This window comes from Delphinapterus leucas, chromosome 1 (assembly GCF_059928025.1).
Source record: "Delphinapterus leucas isolate spDelLeu-1000000601 "Yukka" chromosome 1, BTC_Dleu_Yukka2, whole genome shotgun sequence".
Classification (NCBI taxonomy): domain Eukaryota; kingdom Metazoa; phylum Chordata; class Mammalia; order Artiodactyla; family Monodontidae; genus Delphinapterus; species Delphinapterus leucas.
Window position 1 is genome coordinate 7,131,532 of NC_143129.1, and position 21,815 is coordinate 7,153,346.

The 21,815-nt window shown below is 58.2% G+C and overlaps 1 protein-coding gene across 3 annotated transcripts in view; it reads right to left on the reverse strand.

The window, feature by feature from the left end:
- Positions 1-21,815, reverse strand: part of NAV1 (neuron navigator 1) — a 212,162-nt gene that overhangs the window by 74,251 nt on the left and 116,096 nt on the right. For all 3 annotated transcript variants that reach the window (XM_089903958.1, XM_022561983.3, XM_089904002.1), the window contains 2 exons: positions 10,461-10,563; positions 5,711-6,076 (listed from right to left, as the gene is read on the reverse strand). In XM_089903958.1, coding sequence (XP_089760084.1) covers positions 5,711-6,076; positions 10,461-10,563 — 469 coding nt within the window. The remainder of the gene's footprint in view (positions 1-5,710; positions 6,077-10,460; positions 10,564-21,815) is intronic.

Sequence of the window (21,815 nt, forward strand, 5' to 3'; positions counted from 1 at the left end):
CAGGAGCAGCCAGCCGCCACGCGGGGCAGGGACCACCCGACGGTGGAGCCCCGCTGCCCCCTGGCACACCCGCAGGGCTCTGTCTAAAGCTCTGCGGTCCTTGGTCGAGGTCGCCAGACAGCGGTCCTGCCAGGGCTGCAGAGACTACCCTACCCCAGGTGAAGGGTGCCCCCGGGAGGGTGTGACAGCAGCACTGCTGGTGACGCAGCTGGGGTTCCTGCCCACCCAGACCACCATTTACACAGACGGAAGTGGAGACGGTGAGGAGACGGTGAGAGGCACGTGCAAGTCAAAGGAGGGAGGGGCTGGAGGGCACACACAGCCCCGTCCGCACGCCCCCACCCCCCGCCGGAGCCCACACTCACCTCTGTAGGTGCAGCATCCCCACCTCCCACCCCAACACTGGGGGTTAGGCGTGTGCAGATGGCTGTGGAACTCATCTCCTTATTTAGATTAAATTCCAGACCTCCCTATTTTTAGAAAAACAAATTTCTCTTCTCTTTTCAGGAGGTAAAAATGTCCTGAGCTGCCACCTGGGGCAGCCGGCAGCCAAGCCGATGCTGTCCACGGCGTCAGGCTCTGGATGTCACCCTGCCAGGACCGGGCAGATCAGTCCAGGTGCCAAATTTTTAAGAGGATCATTGACAACCTGAGAGCTTCCAGAGGAGGGTAATGAGGACAGGTGGGATCTGGAAAACTGGGTCATTTCAGGAAGTACTGAAATGAGTTGGGGACTCTTTCTTTTGTAGAGAAGAGACTATCTGAACCATCATTAAGAGCATGTTGAAATGTTTGGATAAAGACTTCCACTTAGTCTGTTTTTCTCAGATGACAACATTTGAATCAACAGGCAGAAGTGAAGCAGATTTCAGGTGAATACTTAAATGCTTTCTTGTAATCTTATGCGATTTGGAGTGGAATAAGCCCCCCCGGCACTGTGCCCACCCAAATCAAGGCTGAGAGATGCTGTCGGGGTTACTATGAAGAAGATTTGTTAACTTTATGGGAAGACAGACTAGCCCCCAAATCACTGAGAAGTGTCAGAAAAATACGGCTTCCTGAGGTAGGAGAGGTAGGCCGGGCATGAGACTTGGAATTTGTATTTTTAAAAAGCCCCAGCAGCGGGCTTCCCTGGTGGTGCAGTGGTTAAGAATCCGCCTGCCAATGCAGGGGACACAGGTTCGAGCCCTGGTCCGGGAAGATCCCACGTGCCGCGGAGCAACTAAGCCCGTGTGCCACAACTGCTGAGCCTGTGCTCTAGAGCCCGTGAGCCACAGCTACTGAAGCCCGTGTGCCACAACTACTGAAGCCCGCGCGCCTAGAGCCCGTGCTCCGCAATAAGAGAAGCCACCGCAATGAGAAGCCCACACACTGCCTTAAGAGTAGCCCCCGCCCACCGCAACTAGAGAAAGCCTGCACACAGCAACAAAGACCCAATGCAGCCAAAAATAAATTAATTAATTAATTAAATTTTTTTTAAAAACTAAAAAAAAGCCTCAGCAGCTATAAAACTCTTGGAGAAAAACATTGGGGAAAAGGTTCATGACATTGGATTTGGCAATCATTTCTTGGCTATGACACCTACAGTGTAGGCAACAAAAGAAACAAGAGATAAACTAAACTTGATTGAAATGAAAAACTTTTGCGCATTAAAGGACACCATCAACAGAATGAAAAGGCAACCCACAGAATGGGAGAAAATATGTGCAAATCATATGTCTGATAAGGGATTAATACCCAGAATATATAAAGAACTCCTACAACTTAACCACAACAACCAAACAACCTAATTAAAAAATGGACAAAGGACTTGAATAGATATTTCTCCAAAGAAGACATATGAATGGCTAATAAACACATGAAAAGATGTTCAACATCTCTAGTCTTTAGGGAAACGCAGATTAAAACCACTTCATACCCATCATGATGGCTGTTATTAAAAAAACAAACACATGGAAAATAACAAGTGTTGGCGAGAATGTGGAGAAAAGGCAGCCCTCATGCACTGCAGGTGGGGATGGAAAATGGTGCAGCCACTCTGGAAATTTTTTCTGGTTCCTCGAAAAAATTAAAAATAGAGCTACATATGATCCAGCAATTCCACTGCTGAGAATACACCCAAAAGAATTGAAAGCAGATTCCTGAGGAAATATTTGTACACTCACGTTCATAGCAAGCAACCCAAATGTATATCAGTGGGTAAATGGATAGACAAACTGTGGTCTGTATATACAATGGAATATTATTTGGCCCTAAAAGGGAAGGAAATTCCGACTGCTATCACATGGATGAATCTTGAGGACATGATGCTGAGTGAAATAAGCCAGTCTGAAAAAGACAAATACCGTGTGATTTGGAGTTCTGTGAGGTCCTTAGAACAGTCAAGCTCATAGAGACAGAACGAGGAAGGGTGGGGTGGGGGGCTGGAGAGGGGGCTGGGGAGTCAGTGTTTAACGGGTGCAGAGTTTCAGCTTGGGAAAATGAAAAAGTCCTGGAGATGACGTCAGTGATGGTGACACGGCAATGTGAACGTAATTACCACCACTGAACTCTTAAACTTAAAAGCAGTTAAGGGCTTCCCTGGTGGCGCAGTGGTTGAGAGTCCGCCTGTCGATGCAGGGGACGCAGGTTCGTGCCCTGGTCCGGGAGGATCCCACATGCCACGGAGCGGCTGGGCCCGTGAGCCATGGCCGCTGAGCCTGCGCTCCGCAACGGGCAAGGCCACAGCAGAGAGAGGCCCGTGTACCGCAAAAAAAAAAAAAAAAAAAAAAACGCACTTAAGATATTAGCCACGTATAAAACCATGTTTTACTATAATTGTTTAAATACATAACTTCAAGTATATGATGGTTTTAGCAGCTGCATTCCCTTCCGCATCCTGGTTTGTTGAGCTTCAGTTTGAAGAATCTGCCTTCCCTGAGCTCACCCAGATGGGCAACCCGGAATCGGCCAGGCATTGGGATGGAGCGGGGAGGGCTGATTCCGGACTGAACAAGGGCTTGGGAAGAGCCCCAAGTGGGCGATCCCCCGTCAGGGGATGGACGGAAGGCACCGAGAAAGCCTCGGGGTTACTGCCATCCTCCACGTCTCACCGGGATGGCCTGTGACTGTGTCAGCTGGGGTCGGGGGGGATGGGGGGAGCGAAAGCCCGGCGGCGAGCCTCACCTGTCCTGCTCGCCCAGTGCTGAGACTTCTGAGAGTCAGGAAGTGAATGGTCATCGGCAGTGGCCAACGGGGAAGGGATGGGGTGTCACTGGTAGGTGAGAAGGGAATAGCCCTGCCTGTCTTATGAGTAGGAAATGCAATTTTCTTAGGAGCAGGACGTTTTCTAAGTTACAAAACCTGGATGGAAACCAGTGGGAGAGAAAGGGGCTGGGCAAGTGCGGCTCAGGTTCCCTGGAACCCAGGATGCCCGGCTTCTAGTGAAAAAACACAGCACTTAACTGTGAAAACACATAACTGAGGAGTGATTGGTTATATTCAAATTACTGGGGGTTATAAACGGATTCCCCTCAACTCTGACTGCTTAAGGGCATTGAAGGATGGGTGTGTTGACAGTGCTGGCGGGATGTTAACGCCACAGCCCCCTTAGAACTGGCTTGTTGAGAGTTGCTGCTAATTGCAGACTGACCATAAAAACTCATGTGAAATTATCTTGGCGCCAGCACTGCAGTTCGCAGTGAGGACCACTTTGTGGGTATCGCCACTCTGTTCTGTGTTCCCTGCAAACCCCACGCTTCCCCAGGGCTGACGGGCATGAGTGCACAGGGAGGGAAGGTCCCATCCATGCCAGTCTAGTGAACTCTGCTTTTGCACTGATTCAGGAGCACACACACTGTCCAGAGGAAAGACGACAAAGACAAGGTGCTAGAGGCCGAGTAAAGGGCGTCCTTCCTGGCTCCCCCGCCCAGCACTCCGTACCCACACACCCCTGAATCTATGTCCCCAGGATTGGCCAGCTGCTGCTACATCTGTCCTTGCTGCCGATCCTGATGGGGCTGTGCTGCACTGCCCAGTCCCTCAGGGCAAGCCTGGGACCCTCAGGGGGCAGGAGTCCCTCCCCTCCTTTAGAGGGTGATTTTAACGATGATAGTAACAATAAAAATAGCAATAAAAATCAACTAACATGGATTGAGCATTTACAAAGAGCCAGGAATTATCCCAAGCACTTTATGTAATTAATGCATTTAACCCTTATCATCACCCTGAGATAAGTTCTATTATTATCGACAAACCGAAGCCTAGAGAGCTTAAGTGACTCGCCCAAGCTCACAGCTGGTTAGGTGCCAGAGGTCCCACCACCTGCTTCAGACTGGGGTCTCTCCAAAGGCAGAGTCCTGGATGTGGGAGCTCTCTGCCCTGTCCAGCTGGGCGATGTCAGAGGGCAGGGACCCAACACTTCCTCAGAGGAGAAGGGCTTCCTGGGGCAGAGGCTGTGCAGAGCAACATCAGATGCCAGGCTCTCCTCCACCTAGCACAGCCTCTGCACCCACGAGGAGCTGGACAACTGTCTCCGGCCCCGGCCCCGGCCCCAGCCCCACGCTGGCGGAGCTGACAAGAGGTGGGCCGGCCCCTGGGGCTTACAATAAGTAAACAACCCCATTCATGAGTCAGTTGTTTTGCTCCAAAGCAGCCTGTCATCGGGACAGGCCCTGCCAGGTCCGGTCCTCCCAGTACATCCCTGGGGTGGGGAGCAGTGGACAGCCTAGAGCTCAGCGACCTTCCACTCCCTTCCAGTTCGAGCTGCTTACTGGGGAGAGGTAGTTCCAAGGGGGGTGGGGTGGGTAACTGCGGCTACCCGTGTGGTCCCTGGGAGGGTCCAGCAAACCAAGAAGGGCGAGTGGAGGTAGAGCCAGCCGGAGATGCCTGAGAGCTTCCAGAAGCTGTGCAGTGCTCTGGTCTCAGCTCTTGGACCCTGAAGTCCCTAGCAATTCTTTCTTCCTGTCCTCTCCCCTCATGCCCCAGACTGCGCGCCCCCGCCACCGCAAGCTGCTCCACAAACCCAACCCTGTCTATGGGGCAGGAAAAGATGAGAAGAGGAAGACGGGAAAGGAGGTTTGACGGAGGGTGCCGCGTCTGGGTCAGACTCGGAAGTTGAAGCGCTGACAGAGGTTTGCACAGGAAGAGACCAGAGGAGGAGAGAGGGGGCCAGGGTGGGGTGGGGACAGGGCTTGGGGCCCAGCGTTGGAAGCAGAGCTAGTACTGCGCTCCGCTCTCCAGCGCTCCCAACACACGCCCTTGGCCTCTCTTCTCAGTAGTCCCTCGAGGGAAAGGGACCCTGTCACCCTGACTCTCAAATAGGGAGGTCAGGCTGTCCCACGTGCACGCTTACAGCACAAGAATCCTCCAGGGCCCAGACCACCAGCGGGTCGGGGACGGAGACCAGGCGGAGGGCGGGGCTGCCACAGAATGACAGCTGCAGGGGCCAATGAGGGGGCACCTTCGCTGACCAATCAGCTCCTCAGACATCGCCCCCCCACACACACACCCCGCCCAACCTCAGCAGCCTCGCGCGACAGCCCACAGGACGCCCCCCCACTGGCTCCTTGCCACAGAACAGCTTCCTTCCCCGGAGCGAAGTCCATCCACCCTTATGGGATCCACGCGCTGCGCTGTCCGTGGTCCCCTCGCCCTCCCTGGGGTCCATCCGCCCTTCTGGCGTCCGCGCACTGGACTCTCCTCCCCCCAGCTGCCCACGGGCCGCTCCTACCCGGTGGTGATGTCGTCGTCCTCCGTCATCGTCTTGCCCATGAGGTCGCTGTCGCTCATGTAGCCGGACTTGAGGTCCACGTCGTCCGAGTCCAGGGACTCGACCAGCTCCAGGCGCGAGATGTGGCCAAGCTTGCTGGGGGAGCGCATGGGCATGGTGTGCGCGTAGTGTGCGCGCTCCCCGTGCATGTACCAGGAGGGCGGCCCCTCCGAGCGGCAGCTGCCGCCCACCGACGGCGCGTCCCCGGCCTGCAGCCGCGGGCTGGACTGGCCGTAGCGCCAGGAGAGGGGCGACGAGCGGTTGGACAGGCTGGACACACTGCGGGGGTTGGCGTCGTCGCTGTCGTAGCAGGTCATCTCGAGGGAGCTGGGCGGGTGGAAGGGCACTGGTTACTCTCCAGTCCAGCGCTCTGAGCCCGGTCCTCGGGCGGCTGTAATGCCTCCCTCCACTCTCCCGTCCTCCCGCCTCTGCCCCTCTGCCCCCCTGCGCGAGCTCCTGGGCCTCCTGGAGGCCTCTTAGGGTGTATGTTGCCCTGAGGTGTGTCAGCTCAGGTTGTCAAAGGAAGAGGCCGGTGAGCGCTAGGGAAGGAATCCCGTACACGGTAAGGGCACAGATTTTATAATATGACCTGGGTTTGAATCCTTTTCTACTATTTATGAGTCAGGAGGCCGAGGCAAGTCATCAACCTTGCCAAGCCTCCATCCCCTCATCTGTCAAATGGGGATAAAACTATAATAGCTACTTTATCATATATAGAGTTGTAAAGACCTGACACAGTGCCTGGTATACAGAAGGTGTGCAATGAACGGGAAGGGCCCCACGAGACCTGGGGGAGTCACCTGCGAGTGGAAGGCCTCGATCATTCATTTTGTTCAGGGAGTCTAACACCTCTTTTCTGTTACTGAACTCAGGGCTAGTTGCTTCCCAAACCAGAGACAGCAAAGTCAGGAGTGGGGTGTGGAGCAGGTAGGTCCCCGAAAGACTAGCCCCGGCCAAGGCATGGGCATCGGGAGAAGCAGTGGAACCTCAGCAGAGGACAGAGCGGCCTTAGCCGGACAGAGGGGAGAACGTGGGAAAATGGACAGAGCGGGTGAAGCCTCAGGCTCTGCTTGGCCAGGCCAGGGAAGCAGGTCAGTGCTAGATGGCCTGAGCCCAGGGGGTCTGGAGCTGGGGAAGGAGATGCCTCTCTCCCTCAGGGGCCAAGGTGGCTGCTTGGACAGGCAGAGACCCACAATCACCGCCCAGCCTAGCAGTGGTGCCAGCCCAAATCAACCACAGGTGGGGTCTCAGTGGCTTGGCCTAAATAGAGCCAGACAGGGTTGAATAAATGAGATGGGATCTGTGGGCCAAGAAAGCTGAGCGGCAAAGGAAAGCTGGGTTACAGAGCTCAGGAATCTTTAATCTGCAAACACATCCACTTCTTAGTCACTCTAGGGGGTCAAATGGAGTGAGACACTGATTTTTCTATTCTTGTTTTTGTAAAGTTCCTTGAAAATAACAAAATCCTCCAAAATTGTCTCTGTCAATCCTGAGAAAACAGGGTTTTATTTTTTGATCAAAAACTGGAGGGAGCTGTATGGGCCTTGACTGTGATGGTGGTCCCTGCAGAAGTCCTGTGGGTGAGCAGGGGACCGGGATGGGCAGGGCAATCAGTGAGCAGACTTCCTGGCCTGGTCCACACCCAGCTTCTCCCCTTGGGACTTCCTGTCTATCCTGTGTGTGGTACCCTGGGTACTTTCCCTTTCTAGTGACTCGGACCTCAGGGGGAACGGCAGTTCCCTGGGTGCTTGTGGTCCTGGGGGGCAGCGGGGGCGGCCTGCCTCGCTCACCGTGGCGGGTTGCCCTCTGCACACCCTGGCGGGTGCTTGGCACTCAAGACCGCATGGGCGGGGGTGAGCCCAGGACAGACGATCAGGCGAGTTCTCGAAGTGAGACTCAGTACCGGGCCTTGTGCAGCAAGTAGGGGCTTAGTAAAAACAAGCTGATCGGGGCTTCCCTGGTGGCGCAGTGGTTAAGAGTCCGCCTGCCGATGCAGGGGACGCGGGTTCGTGCCCCAGTCCGGGAAGATCCCACATGCCGCGGAGCGGCTGGGCCCGTGAGCCATGGCCGCTGAGCCTGCGCGTCCGGAGCCTGTGCTCCGCAACGGGAGAGGCCACAACAGTGAGAGGCCCGCGTACCGCACAAAGAAAAAAAAAAAGCTGACGGTGACAAGGGGGCGAGGAGCAAAAGGAAGAAGCCAGTGATGGCCCTGGTGACAGGACGATGGAGAGCTTCAGGGGAGCCCGTTTTGTAGCAAAACTAGCGTCGCGTGTGGGTGTGCCAAGTGCCAGGTCCCTCGGTCCTGTTCCCGGCTCGCGGCCTCGACCTCACTGCTCCCCTTTGTCCCCAGACACACCTCCAGACACCTCTGAGTCGGTGGTGGAAATTCTAGCTCAAACTTGGGTCCTTGATTTCCAGTCCTAGATTCCGCCCTTCAGTCTTGCTTCTCTCTGGGGAGGACGTTTTATGGGGTGGAGGGTATGGTGGGCCTGGAGCGGGTTGAGGGCGGAGTTCCACTTCCTCTCCGGCTGCAGCCCTCTGACCCACACTCTCTCCTTGTGGGGGAACAAGCCAGGGAAATAGGGGAAGTCGGATAGGAGGAAAGGTTTCTGAAAAGGAACTGAATCTAGAGGCAGCCTGTCAGCTCCAGGGTGAAAATAACCTTGCTGGACACACTCACTGGACTGTAAGCTCCTCCAGGACAGAGCCTGTGTTTGTCCTGCACTCAGCCGGCCGGGCTCTCAGCTCGCTGGATGCAGAAGCCACCCTGATCCACTCGTGAGACTCTGGCCTGTGACCCCTTCTCCGGAGCCCGCCGCTGCACCTTCTCTAACTCAGGGCGTGCGTACACATCCTGTCCGCTCCCAGGGCCGAGGGAAGGGCTGATTGATGGAAAGCACTTTAATAAGTAAAAGGGCCGTAAAAATTCAGGGAATCATTGTTTTGGCTATCAAAGTGTGAACCAGGAATAATATAAACCAAAGCCTAAGACAGGAAGTGGCTCTGGGTCCACAGTAAACAGAAAAACCAGCTTCAGGGCTCTTGGTTCTCTTCCCATAAAGGAAGAGAGAAGCCAGAGGCCCGAGGCGCTGCCCACGCACCAGTCAACTTTATGCAAAAGGCTTCTGGCCTCCCTCTTCCCACTCTTCCCCCAAGCAGAAAGCAGCAGAGCCTGCCCGGGGTCAAGGTGCCTTAACTTGGGGGTCTGGGAGCTCAGAGGTCGGGGCACCAGGAGGCTGGGGGGCTGGGGGCTCAGAGGCAGGGGAACGGGAGGCCGGGGCTGCTGCGGCTGCCCTTTCCCTGTGGCTGAGTCATCTGGGGTGTGACCCTCTCAGGAACGGAGCTCTCGCTGCCTTCTTTGGCATGGGGCTGGCGGGTGATTTGGTGCTGAGCACCGTTCCAACAACTTCCCTGGCTGGGGGAAGGAGGACGTTCAAAATTTCATCCACTGGGTCCTTAAAATGGTCAGCCGAGCCAAGCCAGACCCCTGTCCCACCTGGGTTCTGCTCAGGGCTGGGAGGGCTGGAGGCTGGACACAGACGTAAAGGGACCTGAGTCCCAGGGCCTCCCGGAGCCCCACCATCCACTTTTATTCTCAGCCCTCCCTGATCACATCCCTTTCATCACTAGTCGGGGTCCTGCTGGCCTGAGCAGAGGTAACCCCAGAGAGAAGACGCTTTGCTTCATCATATAAAATATTTTAGATGTCTGGGAGCAAAGGGCTGCGTGTCCAGATGGGATGGGGCCGGGGAAAGAGTGTGGGAAGGAAGGAGGAGGGAGTCTCAGCAGGGGAACCGGAGCCGATGGGTGGGAGCCACTGAGGCCAGACTTAGCTCCACTTCATAGTCACAGCAACCCCACGAGGAAGGGATGGCTGAGAGGTAATGAGTTCTCTGTCACTGGAGGTATGTAAAGTTGGTCTGCATATAACTCGGCCACACACTTGGGCTAAGAAAAGCCCTTTTCGCACTGCCTCTAGATCCCAACTTTGCTCTCATTTTCCAACCCCAGGAGATGGGGAGGAACTGGCTTCCAGGCCCTTTCTCCACCTTCCTGTTCCACAACCCCCAGGATTTCTCAATCCTGGCTGTTTGCTCTCTACCCCCCAGGGTGTAGCCCGGCCCTCTGTCCCCCTTGGAGCTGACGGCATGAGCTCATCAGGCAGCCCAAGGAGCCAGCGCGGGAAATTCTGAGTCATGGCAGAGCCTGAGGCCAGGACACCGGGCAGGGAGATGCTGTGGGAGGGGTCCTGGTGGGGGCTGCGAGGCTCTCGGGGGGCAGGTGGAGGGGGTCTGCGTGGTATGGAACCTGGGCCACCGTGCTGGCCAGCGGTTGAAGGGCAAGAAGGATGCTGGGTGTCGGGAAGGGCATGTGGAAACTTCAGAACAGAACAGGAGGGTAGTTAATAACCCCTGTGACCACGAGGAGACGGGCACCCAGCAGGGACATGGATGTGGCAGACCACAGCCTGAGCCCCGTGGTGGCTCCTGCTTCCCACCCCCCTTCCAGTGATGCTCCAGCTTAATGAAACGAAACCTAAGTCTCCAGCAGCAGCCACCAAGCAAGGCCACGCTCCTCCTGTGGACACATGGACGTGGCCCCGGGGGCTGAGCGCGCACTGCTCAGACGCCCACCGACCTCGCACGCTCGGGCCAAGGTCGCGGGCCCTGCCCCCCAACAATGGGAGGAAGAGGGGGCAGCTGGCTCTCACCTGTGTGTCACCTGGGACCCTCGCAGGCTGGACATGGTCTCCTCCAGGTTCTGTCGTAGATCCAGGACATTCTGCACCGTCCTCTTTCTCTGGGACTCTGGATCTAGAGTGGGGAGAGGAGAAGCTGGATGAGTGTAGAGGAGTCACTGCTGGGCCGGGAGGTGGCAGGTGACCATATCCCCAGGGGAGCGGTGCCGGGGGCACAAGGGTCTGCCTCTCAGGCCTTCCTAAGGGTCCTGGACATGCCCTGGAGTCCTGACGTCCCAGCCCTGGACGGGGGCTGCAGGCAACGGCCTTCAGTGTCCTCCCAGAGCCCCGCAAGACCACCCCAGCCTGGCGTCACTTTGGGGGGCCCCGCTTCCCCCAGCAGAGGCCCCGGCCCAGGCCCCGGAAGGTCTGCCCGAAACCCCGTCTCTGGAGATGTGTTGGTAAATGTTTAACAACTGGCTCTCGTAGGTGGGGATGCCCAAATGGATAGTGCTGGCCAGTATCTGAGGTATAAGTACCCCGCTGTGAGGCTGCCAACGTGATGTCGCCGACCCCAGAGTCAGGGGGAGGGGCTGAGGGTTGGCTCTGGGAGCTGGTGTGAGCCAGCCCCAGGCTAGGAGCGTCTGTTGCTGGGGTCCAGGGGAGAGTTTGCCCAGAGCCCCCGAAACGCTGGCGGGCAGGGGGCAGTGAGCAACCATCTTCCGGGGCACGGGCTGAGCACAGGGCATCCAGACCCCAGGCCGGCGGTGTGAGCCCAGGTGAGGCTGTGCGGGTGCAGCCCCACTGCAGACCGTGCACGATCTGGGTCATGGAACCCAGCCTTGGTCTCCAGGCAGGACTTTAGCCTGGACGGAGGAGACTCCACCACAGCAGACAGAAATGTGCCCCATCGCCTTCCCAGGGCAGAAACATCCAAAAGCCTGAGGGTGCCGAGCATGGAGAGACTCAGGGACTTTGCCCTTCCCTCCGCCAATCCGTCCAGGGAGCCTCGATGAAGCAGACGCCACAGTCCGCCCTGCTCCACGGCTTAGCGGGGACCTGGGACCCACAGTCACTGAGTGCAGGCAGATGCCCCGTTGCGTCCCTCAAAGGCACAACCCGTGGGAGAGTCACAGACCCACGGAGATGACAGCAAAGCAACGGGGAAAACCCCAGAGCTCTGACCCCGCAGGCTACCGGGCCCCCGATCCGGACCCTCGGGGGTCCTCGCCCCAGAGCCCACGGGCCCTCCCCCACCCAGACCCAGCAGGAGTGTGCAGCTCTGTTAGCTGCCGAAGGGGACGTTTCTGAGTCCCTTCAGGAGGCACTTTTCCCCAAGACTAGGTCCGGCCGTCTGGCAGGCGGCTGCCCTGCCTATCTGGTCAGCGAGGTGAGGGCTGCAGGAAGCCTTCCTAGAGCCTCGGAGGCACCTTTCCATAGAACCAGCTCCACGCGGAGCCCAGCCACCTCCCTCCCCTGGGGGCCTGGGGGCAGCCGGCAGGTAGGAGGGCAGGTCTCCTCGCGCAGCACGCCTGGGGGCGCCAGTGCCTGTTTATCCTGGCAAGGGTCACGTGTGAGCTGCTCCGTGGCTGTAATGATGGCTTGGTGTGGAGAACAGACAGGGACCCTGTCTGTGTACGTATATTTTTAAAGCTTGCTCCTAAAAGGCCTATATGGGGACCAAGATCGGGGGGGCTCCTGGGCCAGGGCGATGCTTTCCATGGGTTTGGCAGAGGTGAGGGAAGAGGTGCACACGACTCCGAGGGGTGAGTGTCCCCGAGAGGAAGGGACCAAGGGTGACTCGGAGACCGTGTGTGCCAACCCCAGGCAGGCATCAGCGAGGTGGGGCCTCACAGCACGTGGGGGAGCTCTGTGCTGCTGCCCCATTTCACGGAGGAGAAACTGAGCCTCAGAGACAGGGTCCCACGCCTCACATGGAGCACAGGGCACAGCCAAGTCCAGGAAGAAGATCACAGGGCATCTCGGCATCGCCGGCACCAAGCCAGTGGTGGCACAGAATAGGTGCTCGGTGACCGTCTCTAGAATGGATGGATGAGGCCACCACAAAAACACATAAAAAAAGAAGGGATGGATGCGTGTCCCATTAGGAAAACGTCTTTTTTCCACAAGAGTCCTTGGAAGTGACTCAGTCCAACACGGTCACAGGAGGAACGGGAGGCTGAGGTCAGGGACGGGGGGCGGGGGGATGATTGGCTGGAGGTGCAGAAAGGTATCAATGAGGAACATGTGGCATCAGGCTGCTGCCCCAGGTGTAAGTGGGCATGCAGGGGGGGAGGCGGGGACAGAGCTGGGGACAGAGCGGGGACAGAGTTGGGGACAGAGCTAGGGGGTCTGGCTCTGCTCTCTGCCCCAAGGCCTGGATAGTCTGCAGAGGTGCCACCCCACAGCTCCCTCCGAGCCCCAGCAGCGTCCCCTGGTGGCCATCTCGGGCATGCCACCCTGCTCGTCAAAGACTCAGCTCAGGTGCAGCTGGTGGTGAGAGTCTGGCTGTGTCCACATTCTCAGGTGACAGGCCCATCTCTGGGGGTGCAGCGGGAGTCCCAGGACAAGAGGCTGCATGTAAGGGAAGGCCTCTGTGGCTCAAGGAGCTGCAGACCTTGTGCCTAGGCTGGGCGTGGGGGGGAGGAGGTAGGAGGGCAATTTGATATTCACATTCCTGACCCCAAAAGCAAGTCTTTAAGTTTTTAGCTTTAAAATATGAATAAGCTGCATTTGCAAAGGCATTCACCCCCCCACCCTACCCACCTCTGACCCCCAACCCATAACAAGCTTCACCCCTTTCCCACCATCTCCGCAGGGATCAGAGATGGGGTGGGGAGGTAATCTGGGGCACACGTGACTTTGTGACAATGTTTTGTTGGCTGAGTCATGATGCCTCCACGCGTCTGTCAAATGTCAGGTCTGGGTATGGGGGAGAGGCTGGAGGAAATAGAGCGGCGGTGGGGGGAGCCCGGGAGCTCCTCTCCGGCCCCCGTGTGGGACAGGGACGCAGTCAGGACACTCCCAGTCTATGCGGTACCTTAGTTCAAATGAGGAAAAGGGCCTCTCCAGTGTGACTCAGCTCCCGCCAGGGTCCTCGCTGTGGCCACAGAGCACACCTCTCCCCTGGGCTGGAGGTCCTGATCAGGACACACCTCACAGCCTCCCTCTGGAGGCCTGGCTTCTCAGCTCCTGCAGGACAGGGTTCACCAGCAAGAGGAGGGCGTGGTGCATGCCTGAGTGCATGTGTGCCTGTGTGTGTGCGCGTGCATGTTCGTGTGTGTGAGAAGCAGGGCTGGGGGGAGGCAGGGTGGGGATCCCAGCAGTCATGGGGTGACAAGGAGGTGGGGCGGGGAGCACGAGTTGTCCTGACTGCTGCTCCAAGCCGCACCCTGCAAATGGAGCGGCCGGGAGGACGTGTGTGCTCCCTGAGCTCAGAAGACGCAACAGTCCTGCTACCCAGCCGTCACCACGGTAACGCACAGTCGCCACAAACAGCATCCTCCCAGCACGCGCGGGGGCGGTGTTTCTTATAGGAGACCACAGAGAGCCTGCTGTCTCCATCAGGAGTCCTTGGAGTAAGGACCGGCCACCAAGGAAACCTGACATCAGGTGCACATGTGTGCACACACACACTCGTGCAAATGCACACAACACCCACTCACTGTGCACCACGTGGTGGGCTCAAGACTAGGCACTTCCCACGTCTGTGTGACTCCAAAGCTCTGTTCTTTCCGTGACAACACAGGGCCTTAAAGACGCACACACGCCTCCAGACACACACCTCCCCAGGGTCCCGCTGGCAGTCTGTGGAAACACTCACATCAGAATCACGCGCACTCCGCTCTGCCGTCCCAAAGACGTGTGCACGGAGAGTTATGTGGCCGTGTCCCCTGCCGCAGGTGTGGAAGGAAAAGACCAGGGCACAGGGGTCACTGGAGCTGGAGACGGGGCGGCACCCTGAGAGGCTGATGGCAAACAGGGTCCCTTCTGCTCTGGAGTCAGCACCAGGGAAACAGGCTTCTGGAGGGCAAGACCGTGAACGGCCAAGACCCGAAGGGGGGGGAGTGCCGTCGGGTGGTGCGGTAGAGGGAACACAGAGCTTGAGGCAGCAAGGCCAAGGGCAGGTGCTGGCCATGCCCTCCCAACATGTCTGACCTGGAGCGAGGCATCTCACCACTCCTCTGAGTTGTCTGCTCTATTAAAGGGAGAGAATAGCGTACCCGCCCGGTGGCACAGTCAGGAGAATTAAAGAGCTGAACCAGGTGCTTGGTGCCCAGGAGGTTCTCTGCACAAGGCAGCTCTAATGTGTCCAAAGGTACAGCGGGGGCGGGGCGGGCAGTGGGCACACCCAGACACCTGCAGGTGGCAGTGCCGTTCCTGCAGGTGCAGCTCAGGTGGACCCCACCTTCTCCGCTGGGATTCGCCCCCACGTGGAGGGGTCACCAGGCCCACCTCCCCCTGCACTGCAGCGATGGTACATCTTCATCCCCAGTCCCTGCGAGCCCGTCTCAGTCGTGGGAAGTGCTGGGACTCAGGGCCCTTCTTCGGCCTGTGATCTGAAACCTGACATAATGGGCACGAGGATAAGGACCCCAAGAGATTTAGGGGCCTGCAGGAAGGAGGAGGGACTCAGCAGTCGAATTTCCCCAAGTTCTGTACAGCTTTAATTACTGGCTGACAGTTCGGTGAACCGCTGTAACTGCCTGGTGAACTCTTAATTACTTGCACTGCGTCTTGGAGCGCATGTTCAGTTTGGCCCGGGGCAGGGCCTCCAGAGGACTGCATCTGCGTCCAGCCTCGAGACTGGCTCCTGTTCTGAGTAGCTGCACCAGGTGGGAACCGACAGGAATGGAAGTGGCTCAAGGGGAAGATGTTCAAGTCCTGGCATTTCAGAGCTCGAAAGAAGCATCTCGTGAACGGGAGAAAAAGCACATCGCTCCAGCCCAGAGAAGAAAGGCTTGGGAGCGTCACCAGGTGGGGGGTGGCAGGCCCAGTGGACTCCTTGGCCCGGGGCTCCTGCACCGGAGGCCTTGGACTGGCCGCTCTGCGTTGTCCTGGGGTCGATCGGCACAGACGTGTGTCACCAGCAGGGGTGATTGCTGCATAAACTGAGACAGTACAGAATAGACCCACCTAGAAATCCAGGCTAAAGGACCTGGGACAGGCAGGACTAAGCTTCTCACACACACACACACACACACACACACACACACACACACCAACTCCCAAAACGAAAAAAAAATCTCTCCTGACCCTATTAGATCCCAAGGATAGCGTCCAAGTCTTCTCTAAATTCTAAAATTCATCACAGCTTGGGCTCCTAGTACACGCAGGTCAAACACCATTATAGTAAGAGCCAGTTACAAACACAGACTTCTGACAAAGTGATCTCCGGCTCTAGCCAGGGGTCCCCTTCCCGAGCAACATTTAGCAGGAGATCCTTGGGAGTCTGTGTCACCACACGACAACCAGTGTCTGTGGATGATCGTTCTGTGTGGACACGCAGCCCCACGTCTCTGGGAGTCTAACTCATTTCTATCCCTCTCCTCTGCTCAAGGACGTGACCTTCAAGGTCCAGCCCGGGAGGGCACCGTGGGCCCACCCCCGGTCCCCACATATGCCAGGTCTCCGCTCACGGCTCACAGGCCATACCAGGCGGGTTCTGCGGACTCTGAAAGCCAGTAACCCTGCCCACTGCCACTGCCAGGGGCACTGGCCTCTGCGTGAGGCTGGCACGGGGCTGAAACCGCAGATGACTAAGGACGCTGCACACAAACCTCCCTGCCCTCTGGCAGAGCCCAGCAACCCTCCTTCACCTGCAGCCACTCCCCCACTCCTTTCCTCACCACCTTTTTGAGCCCAGAGGCCCCAGAGAGAGCCCGGAGTGGCCCTCCATGCAAGAGGCTCCCACCTTCACCACCGTGTGGGCGGGGACAGTTTCTTTTACTAATTCCGTCCTTTCACTCGCCCCCCACGTAAGTCACAATACCGTGGGAGGCGCGCGTCACAGAGCCCTGCAGCGCGACCGATCCCGTGCTTCCCGCTGCCGAGGGCTCCCGGGCCTCCATCCTTGCTCTGGAGAAGCCTGAACCCTCTCGACCAACGAGTGCCCGCCCGGAGCCCAGCAGTCAGTGGCCCCCAGAGCGCCCAGAAAGGGCCAGGACGACAAAGCAAGGTACCGGCCATGTGCTTGTGTGAGGCGAGGAAAGGAAACCAGGAGGAGCCAGAGAGGAGGGGCCAGAGAGGGGGCACGAAGGGTCTCCCCTGGCCCAGAATCACCAGGCAGGGGTCTCTGCAGATCCCCCACAGTTTTGATTTTGCTTGAGTGAGAAGACTTGGCTCAGAGACCCTCAGCGACTTGTCTCCAGTGGGCACTGGGCCAAGAGGAAGTGTGAGGCGGGGTGGAGGATGAGGGCGGTGGCTCGGGGCCAGTGGAGAGTTCCCTCTTGGTTTCCCCCGGGCACACGCTAGTCGACTGTGGGGCCTCGGGTAAGCTACCTCCCCTTTCTGGGCTTCAGTTTCTCTGTGGATTAAATAAGGGAGTTGGGGCTGGGCATACCCAAGGCCGAACCAACTCTGACAGCCTGTGTGGCTCTGTTGTTGGCTGAAGCCTGTAAAAGCATCTTTCCTCCTCCCGGAGTGTGCTGAAGAGGCAGGTGCCAGGGCATCACCCACAGAGGCCACGACTCAGCAGCTTGGAGACGGGGCCCAGGAATCTGGACCGCCCAAGCCCCCCCCGTGGGTGACGCGGTGCGGAAGGCAGCGCCTGGGAGATCCAGACGCCTTGCTGCATGCAGGCCGCCAGAACAGGCTGCCCATCGAAACCAGGGCTTCCATTTCCCGATGCCAGGCCGCCGGGCGGTGCGTCCTGGGCCTCCAGCTCAAGTCTGCTCCCTTGGCACAAACGCACTGTCCCTTCCCTGCGGAAGTCCACTCCCGCATCCCCAGGCCTCACCTGAGGGGCCCCCTCTGTCCCGCTCCTCTGGGGATGCCCTCCCCAGGCCACCCGGCCGCGGCCTCACTGCGGAGACGGGCCGCCAGGGGGCGCTGCCGGACGCTGCCGCAGTGCTGCCGGGCAGGCAGCGTCAGCTCCAGCATCTGGGCGGGCAGCGCCCAGACGCTCTCCTTCCCTCTGCGTCCTGCTTAGCACAATCCCCTTCGCCTGGCTCTGCGCACCGGGGCTGACATCCTCCCTGACCCCATCCTCCTTGGAGAACGGCCAAGGCTTTGCAGCACCTACTCTGGGGAGCCTGCCCGCTGGGATAGAGGCTGCAGGGCCTGGCTTCTGGGCACCCGTCGGCTCCACTCGGCAAGCCTGGACGTGGGGCTAGAGCTTCGAGAGACCCGGCTGGCCTTTCTGCTGCAGGCGCTGCAGACGGAGTGCCTCTGGGGAGTGGAGCAGGCTTCCCATCCCTGCTCTGGCCCCACTTCTGCTCGGCAGTGTTCTCAGGCAAAAGCTGGCCTGATGAGGGAGGAGTCATCCCCGCCACCCCGCATCGTGCCCAGCCCCGCCCTTTCTCGGGGGAGTGGCCGCCTCTCTGCAGCGGGCGAAAGGCGGCCCCCACGGCCGGCCGGTCAGCCCGGCTCAGCCTGCACTTGGAAGAGGGCTTGGACAGCGATCCTGCCACAGCTGCTTCTTTACGTCCAGCACCGTGTGCCTCAGAGAAAGACTTGCTGGTCCAGAGCGGCCAGCGCCGAGGGCTAGGGAACCCAGCGAGGGTGCCCGCCTCCAGCTCTGTCTGGAGGGGTGCCGGCCTGCTCCTTTCTCTTCTGCCTCATTTCCCTCTGATCGTTAGGTTACAGGGTCAGAGAGTGGATTCTTGACGTACTGAGCCCGCCCTCATTTAAAGACCTGAACTCCAGCCTGGGCGCAGAGGGCCAGCCTCCTGCCGACGACGGCCTGCTGGCCTGCCTCGCCGGGGGACGCGGCCCCTTCCCTGACAGGCCCGGCTCTCCGGCCCTGTAACCCTCACGGGTTACTGGCAACGTTCTCACAGTGATGCGGCCCAGAACCTTCACGTGACACCCGGCTCCAATGAAGTCGCTGCTGCTGGGAGCGGAGTGGTTGTTATGGCAACAGTTCTCACATTAGCAAAGACCATCTGCAGGCAAAGGGGGGAGGGGAAGGAGGAGGCAGCGGGAGGGCGAGGGCTGGGCCCAGGTGTGGGCGACAATTGGAAGGGGCCCTGGGAGACTTCTGCTTGTGAAACTAGTCATATTAGTATCGGCTAACTGGGCTAAGTCCTCCGGCACCCGCCGGGCGCACTTCTACGGGCTTCTGCTTTGTATCCCATGTAACTGTCACAACAGCCCTTTGAGATGGTCCAGTTATCACCCCCATTTTACAGCTGAGAAAACTGAAGCCCAGAGAGGTTAAGTAAGCTGCCACAGGCAGTACAGCCAGGATCCCAACCAGACGGTCTGATTCTAGAGCTGTTATTACCTGCTGTGACTGCGGCCATGATCCGCGAACGGACATAGGTATACAGTGTGTTTACAGAGAGCTAACTCACAGAGCGTAACAGTCACCCTTTGAAAGGGCACCGTTCAGTGGGTTTTAGTACTCTGTAAAGTTGTGCAGCCATTGCCACTATTCCAGAACATTTGTATCACCCCCAAAAGGAACCCCAGACCCATTAGCAATCTCCCCCCCTTGCCCCAGCCCCTGGCAGCCCCTGATCTACCTCCTATCTCTGTGGATTTGCCTATCCTAGGCACCCCATAGAAATGGAATCGTAAACACGTCGACTTCTGTGATTGGCTTCCTTTACTTTCAAGGCTCATTCCCGTACCATGTGTCAGTACTTCATGCCTTTCCGTGGCTGAGTCATTTTCCATTGTACGCGTACACCCTATTTTATTCACCTCTTCATAATTTGATGGGCATTCGGGTCATTCTTGCCTGTTTTACGAATAAAACTGCTATGACCACTCATATCCAAACTTCTACATGGACATCGGTTTTCATTTCTCTTGGATAAATGCCTAGGAGTGCAACACGGGGTCATACAGTAACTCTGTAACATCTGAGGACCCGCCAGGCTGTCTTCCAAAGTGGCCGCACCATCGTTCCCACCAGCAGCGTGCTAGGCCTCCGACCTCGCCACGTCCTTTCCAACACTGGTTACTGTCTGTCTTTTTATTCTAGCCATCCTAGTGGGTGTGAAGTGGTGTCTCACTGGAGACTTAATTTGCATTTCCCCAATGACTAAAATTAAATACAAATTAAGACTTCAGTTGCACCAGCCACACTTGAACTGCTCAGGAGCGCCACCCTCATGCCGGCTGGTGACCACCACAGCAGAGAGGGGGCAACTCCATCACCCAGGAAGTCCTCCCGGGCAGCGCCGCCGAGCCTGCAGGCCTGGTCTGTACTGGAATCACGGCTTTTCCATAAGGTGTTTGCCTTCGGTGCACTTCGAGTTCAGCAAATCTACTTTACAAGTGGGGCCCACCTTGAGGTTTGCAAGGCCCAGAGTGAATCGGACAGAAAGCTAACAGAGCACAGCATCTGAGTCAGTGGCAGCCGAGGAGAGGGCGGGCTCCCCATGCACTGCGCACTCTCGCTCCCCCTCCCACCCGAGTCCCCAACATCACTGCCTTTCCCAGGACCTACCAGTGGCCAAGTGACAAGAGGCACTGCCTCTGAAGGTGCCAGCCTTGTTGGGGGCGGGCGCCTCACACGTCAGTGCTACTGGCTGTAGGCCCCCCGGAGATCTCCAACCCGGACCTTCCAGTCTCCTCTGTAGATTCTGCCCCTCCTGGCTCCCAGGGAGGGGCCACACCACAACGAGGGGACAGTCAGATGGACAGGCTACCACTGGCTTTGAAGCCCCAATCGTTCCCCGAGAAGCTGCTGGCGTCTCCACACAGGGGGCCTGCAGCCGACAGCCAGCACAGCCGTGGGAACTTCAGTAGGAACTTAATCTCCAGCCTCACTCTGCTCACCTGTAAAATGGGACGATGGCCCTGGGACAATGGCGACTGGGCTGAGGGTACAAGGTCGGCCAGCCTGTGTGCCAGCGTGGAGGAGGGTGGATGGTAACACTCATCACGCATCAGAGCTGGCGGGAGCCTCAGAGGCCATTTGACAGAAGGAAGAACTGAGGCCCAACGGAGTGGCAGTGACCTGGTCAGGATGTCAGAGCCATGCTAGGGGACAGGGGAGGTGGCCAGGCCTCAGGGAGGATTCCAGTGGGGACAGCTGGGGGCAGGGCATGGCCATGCAGGGCTGCCCGAAGGGGGAGGCCCTCTTCTAGCAGGCTCTCCACTTCCCTCAGCCCAGTGAGAACATCTGCTTCCCATCAGACCTGTGCTCCGCCTGGTCCGGCCGCCTCCCCGGAGGTTTCCCATTTCTGAAAAAGCCTTCTATGTCACCGATCCCCTCGACCCTCTGCTGCGCCCCCCACCCCCAGGGGGACCCTCAGGCTCAGCCCATCTGCCACCAACGCCTCCAGGGTAGCCCCACCATCCACCAAAAGGACCAGGCTTAACAAAGGCCAAGGCGCCCCCCCGCCCCCGAGGTTGGGCACAAGAGCAGCGAGGCAGGGAGGCTCATTTTAAAGAAGGCTTCTGATTGGGGGTGCAGAGAAATCGGCATAAACCTGAAGAGGTCTGCTGGAGCCACTGAGGTGCTGGCAATGTCCTCTGAGGCAGGAAGGGAAGGGAACGGGTATCTACTTAGTGCCTCATGCGCTGAGCACGGCACCAAAGCCCGAATGTAGTTACCCCCACTTTACAGATGCCGGGCTCAGAGAGGCCGCTTAACTTCCTAAGATCACACAGCTTGTGCAAGTGGTGTAGTAGGAATCTGAATCCAAGTCTGACTCTGAAGTCCGTGCTTTTCCCAAAATAAATTATAACTGACAATAAGGACAACGGAGCAGGACATGCCCAGAGGCCCTTCCCGGCCGACACGCTGGGATGGGGCGCCTTACAGGTCACAGGAAGAGGCCCCTCCTGCTCTGCTCTGGGAATGCACGAGGGCAGGGCTGCCAGGAGGCTGGGGGAGTAGGCCTCGGGCCAGGCCAGCGTCTCTCTACCTCCAGGACTTGGGGCCGCGGCCAGTCCCCTTGCTGGCAGGCATGGTCCTGACCAACACTTCCTCGAGGGACCCCTCTCTCCCGCTGGGCTTTGTCCCAGTTCTGGAAGCTGCGGGTCATCTGGCCTGGGAAGAACCTTCCTAGAACGTCTGGCAGGCAGGCTGTGTGGCCCGCTTGCCAAGACCGTGGCTGTGCTCTGGGCCATGAGACGCTCTGAGCTCCAGCCGGGAGCCTGGGAACCTGCTGCGGCCAAAGCACAGCTCCAACACCCTCTCCCTCCCCCGCGCCCCACCCCCCGCCCCCGCCCCCAGCAGCCGGCCTGTCCCTGGAGGAGCCGGCTAGT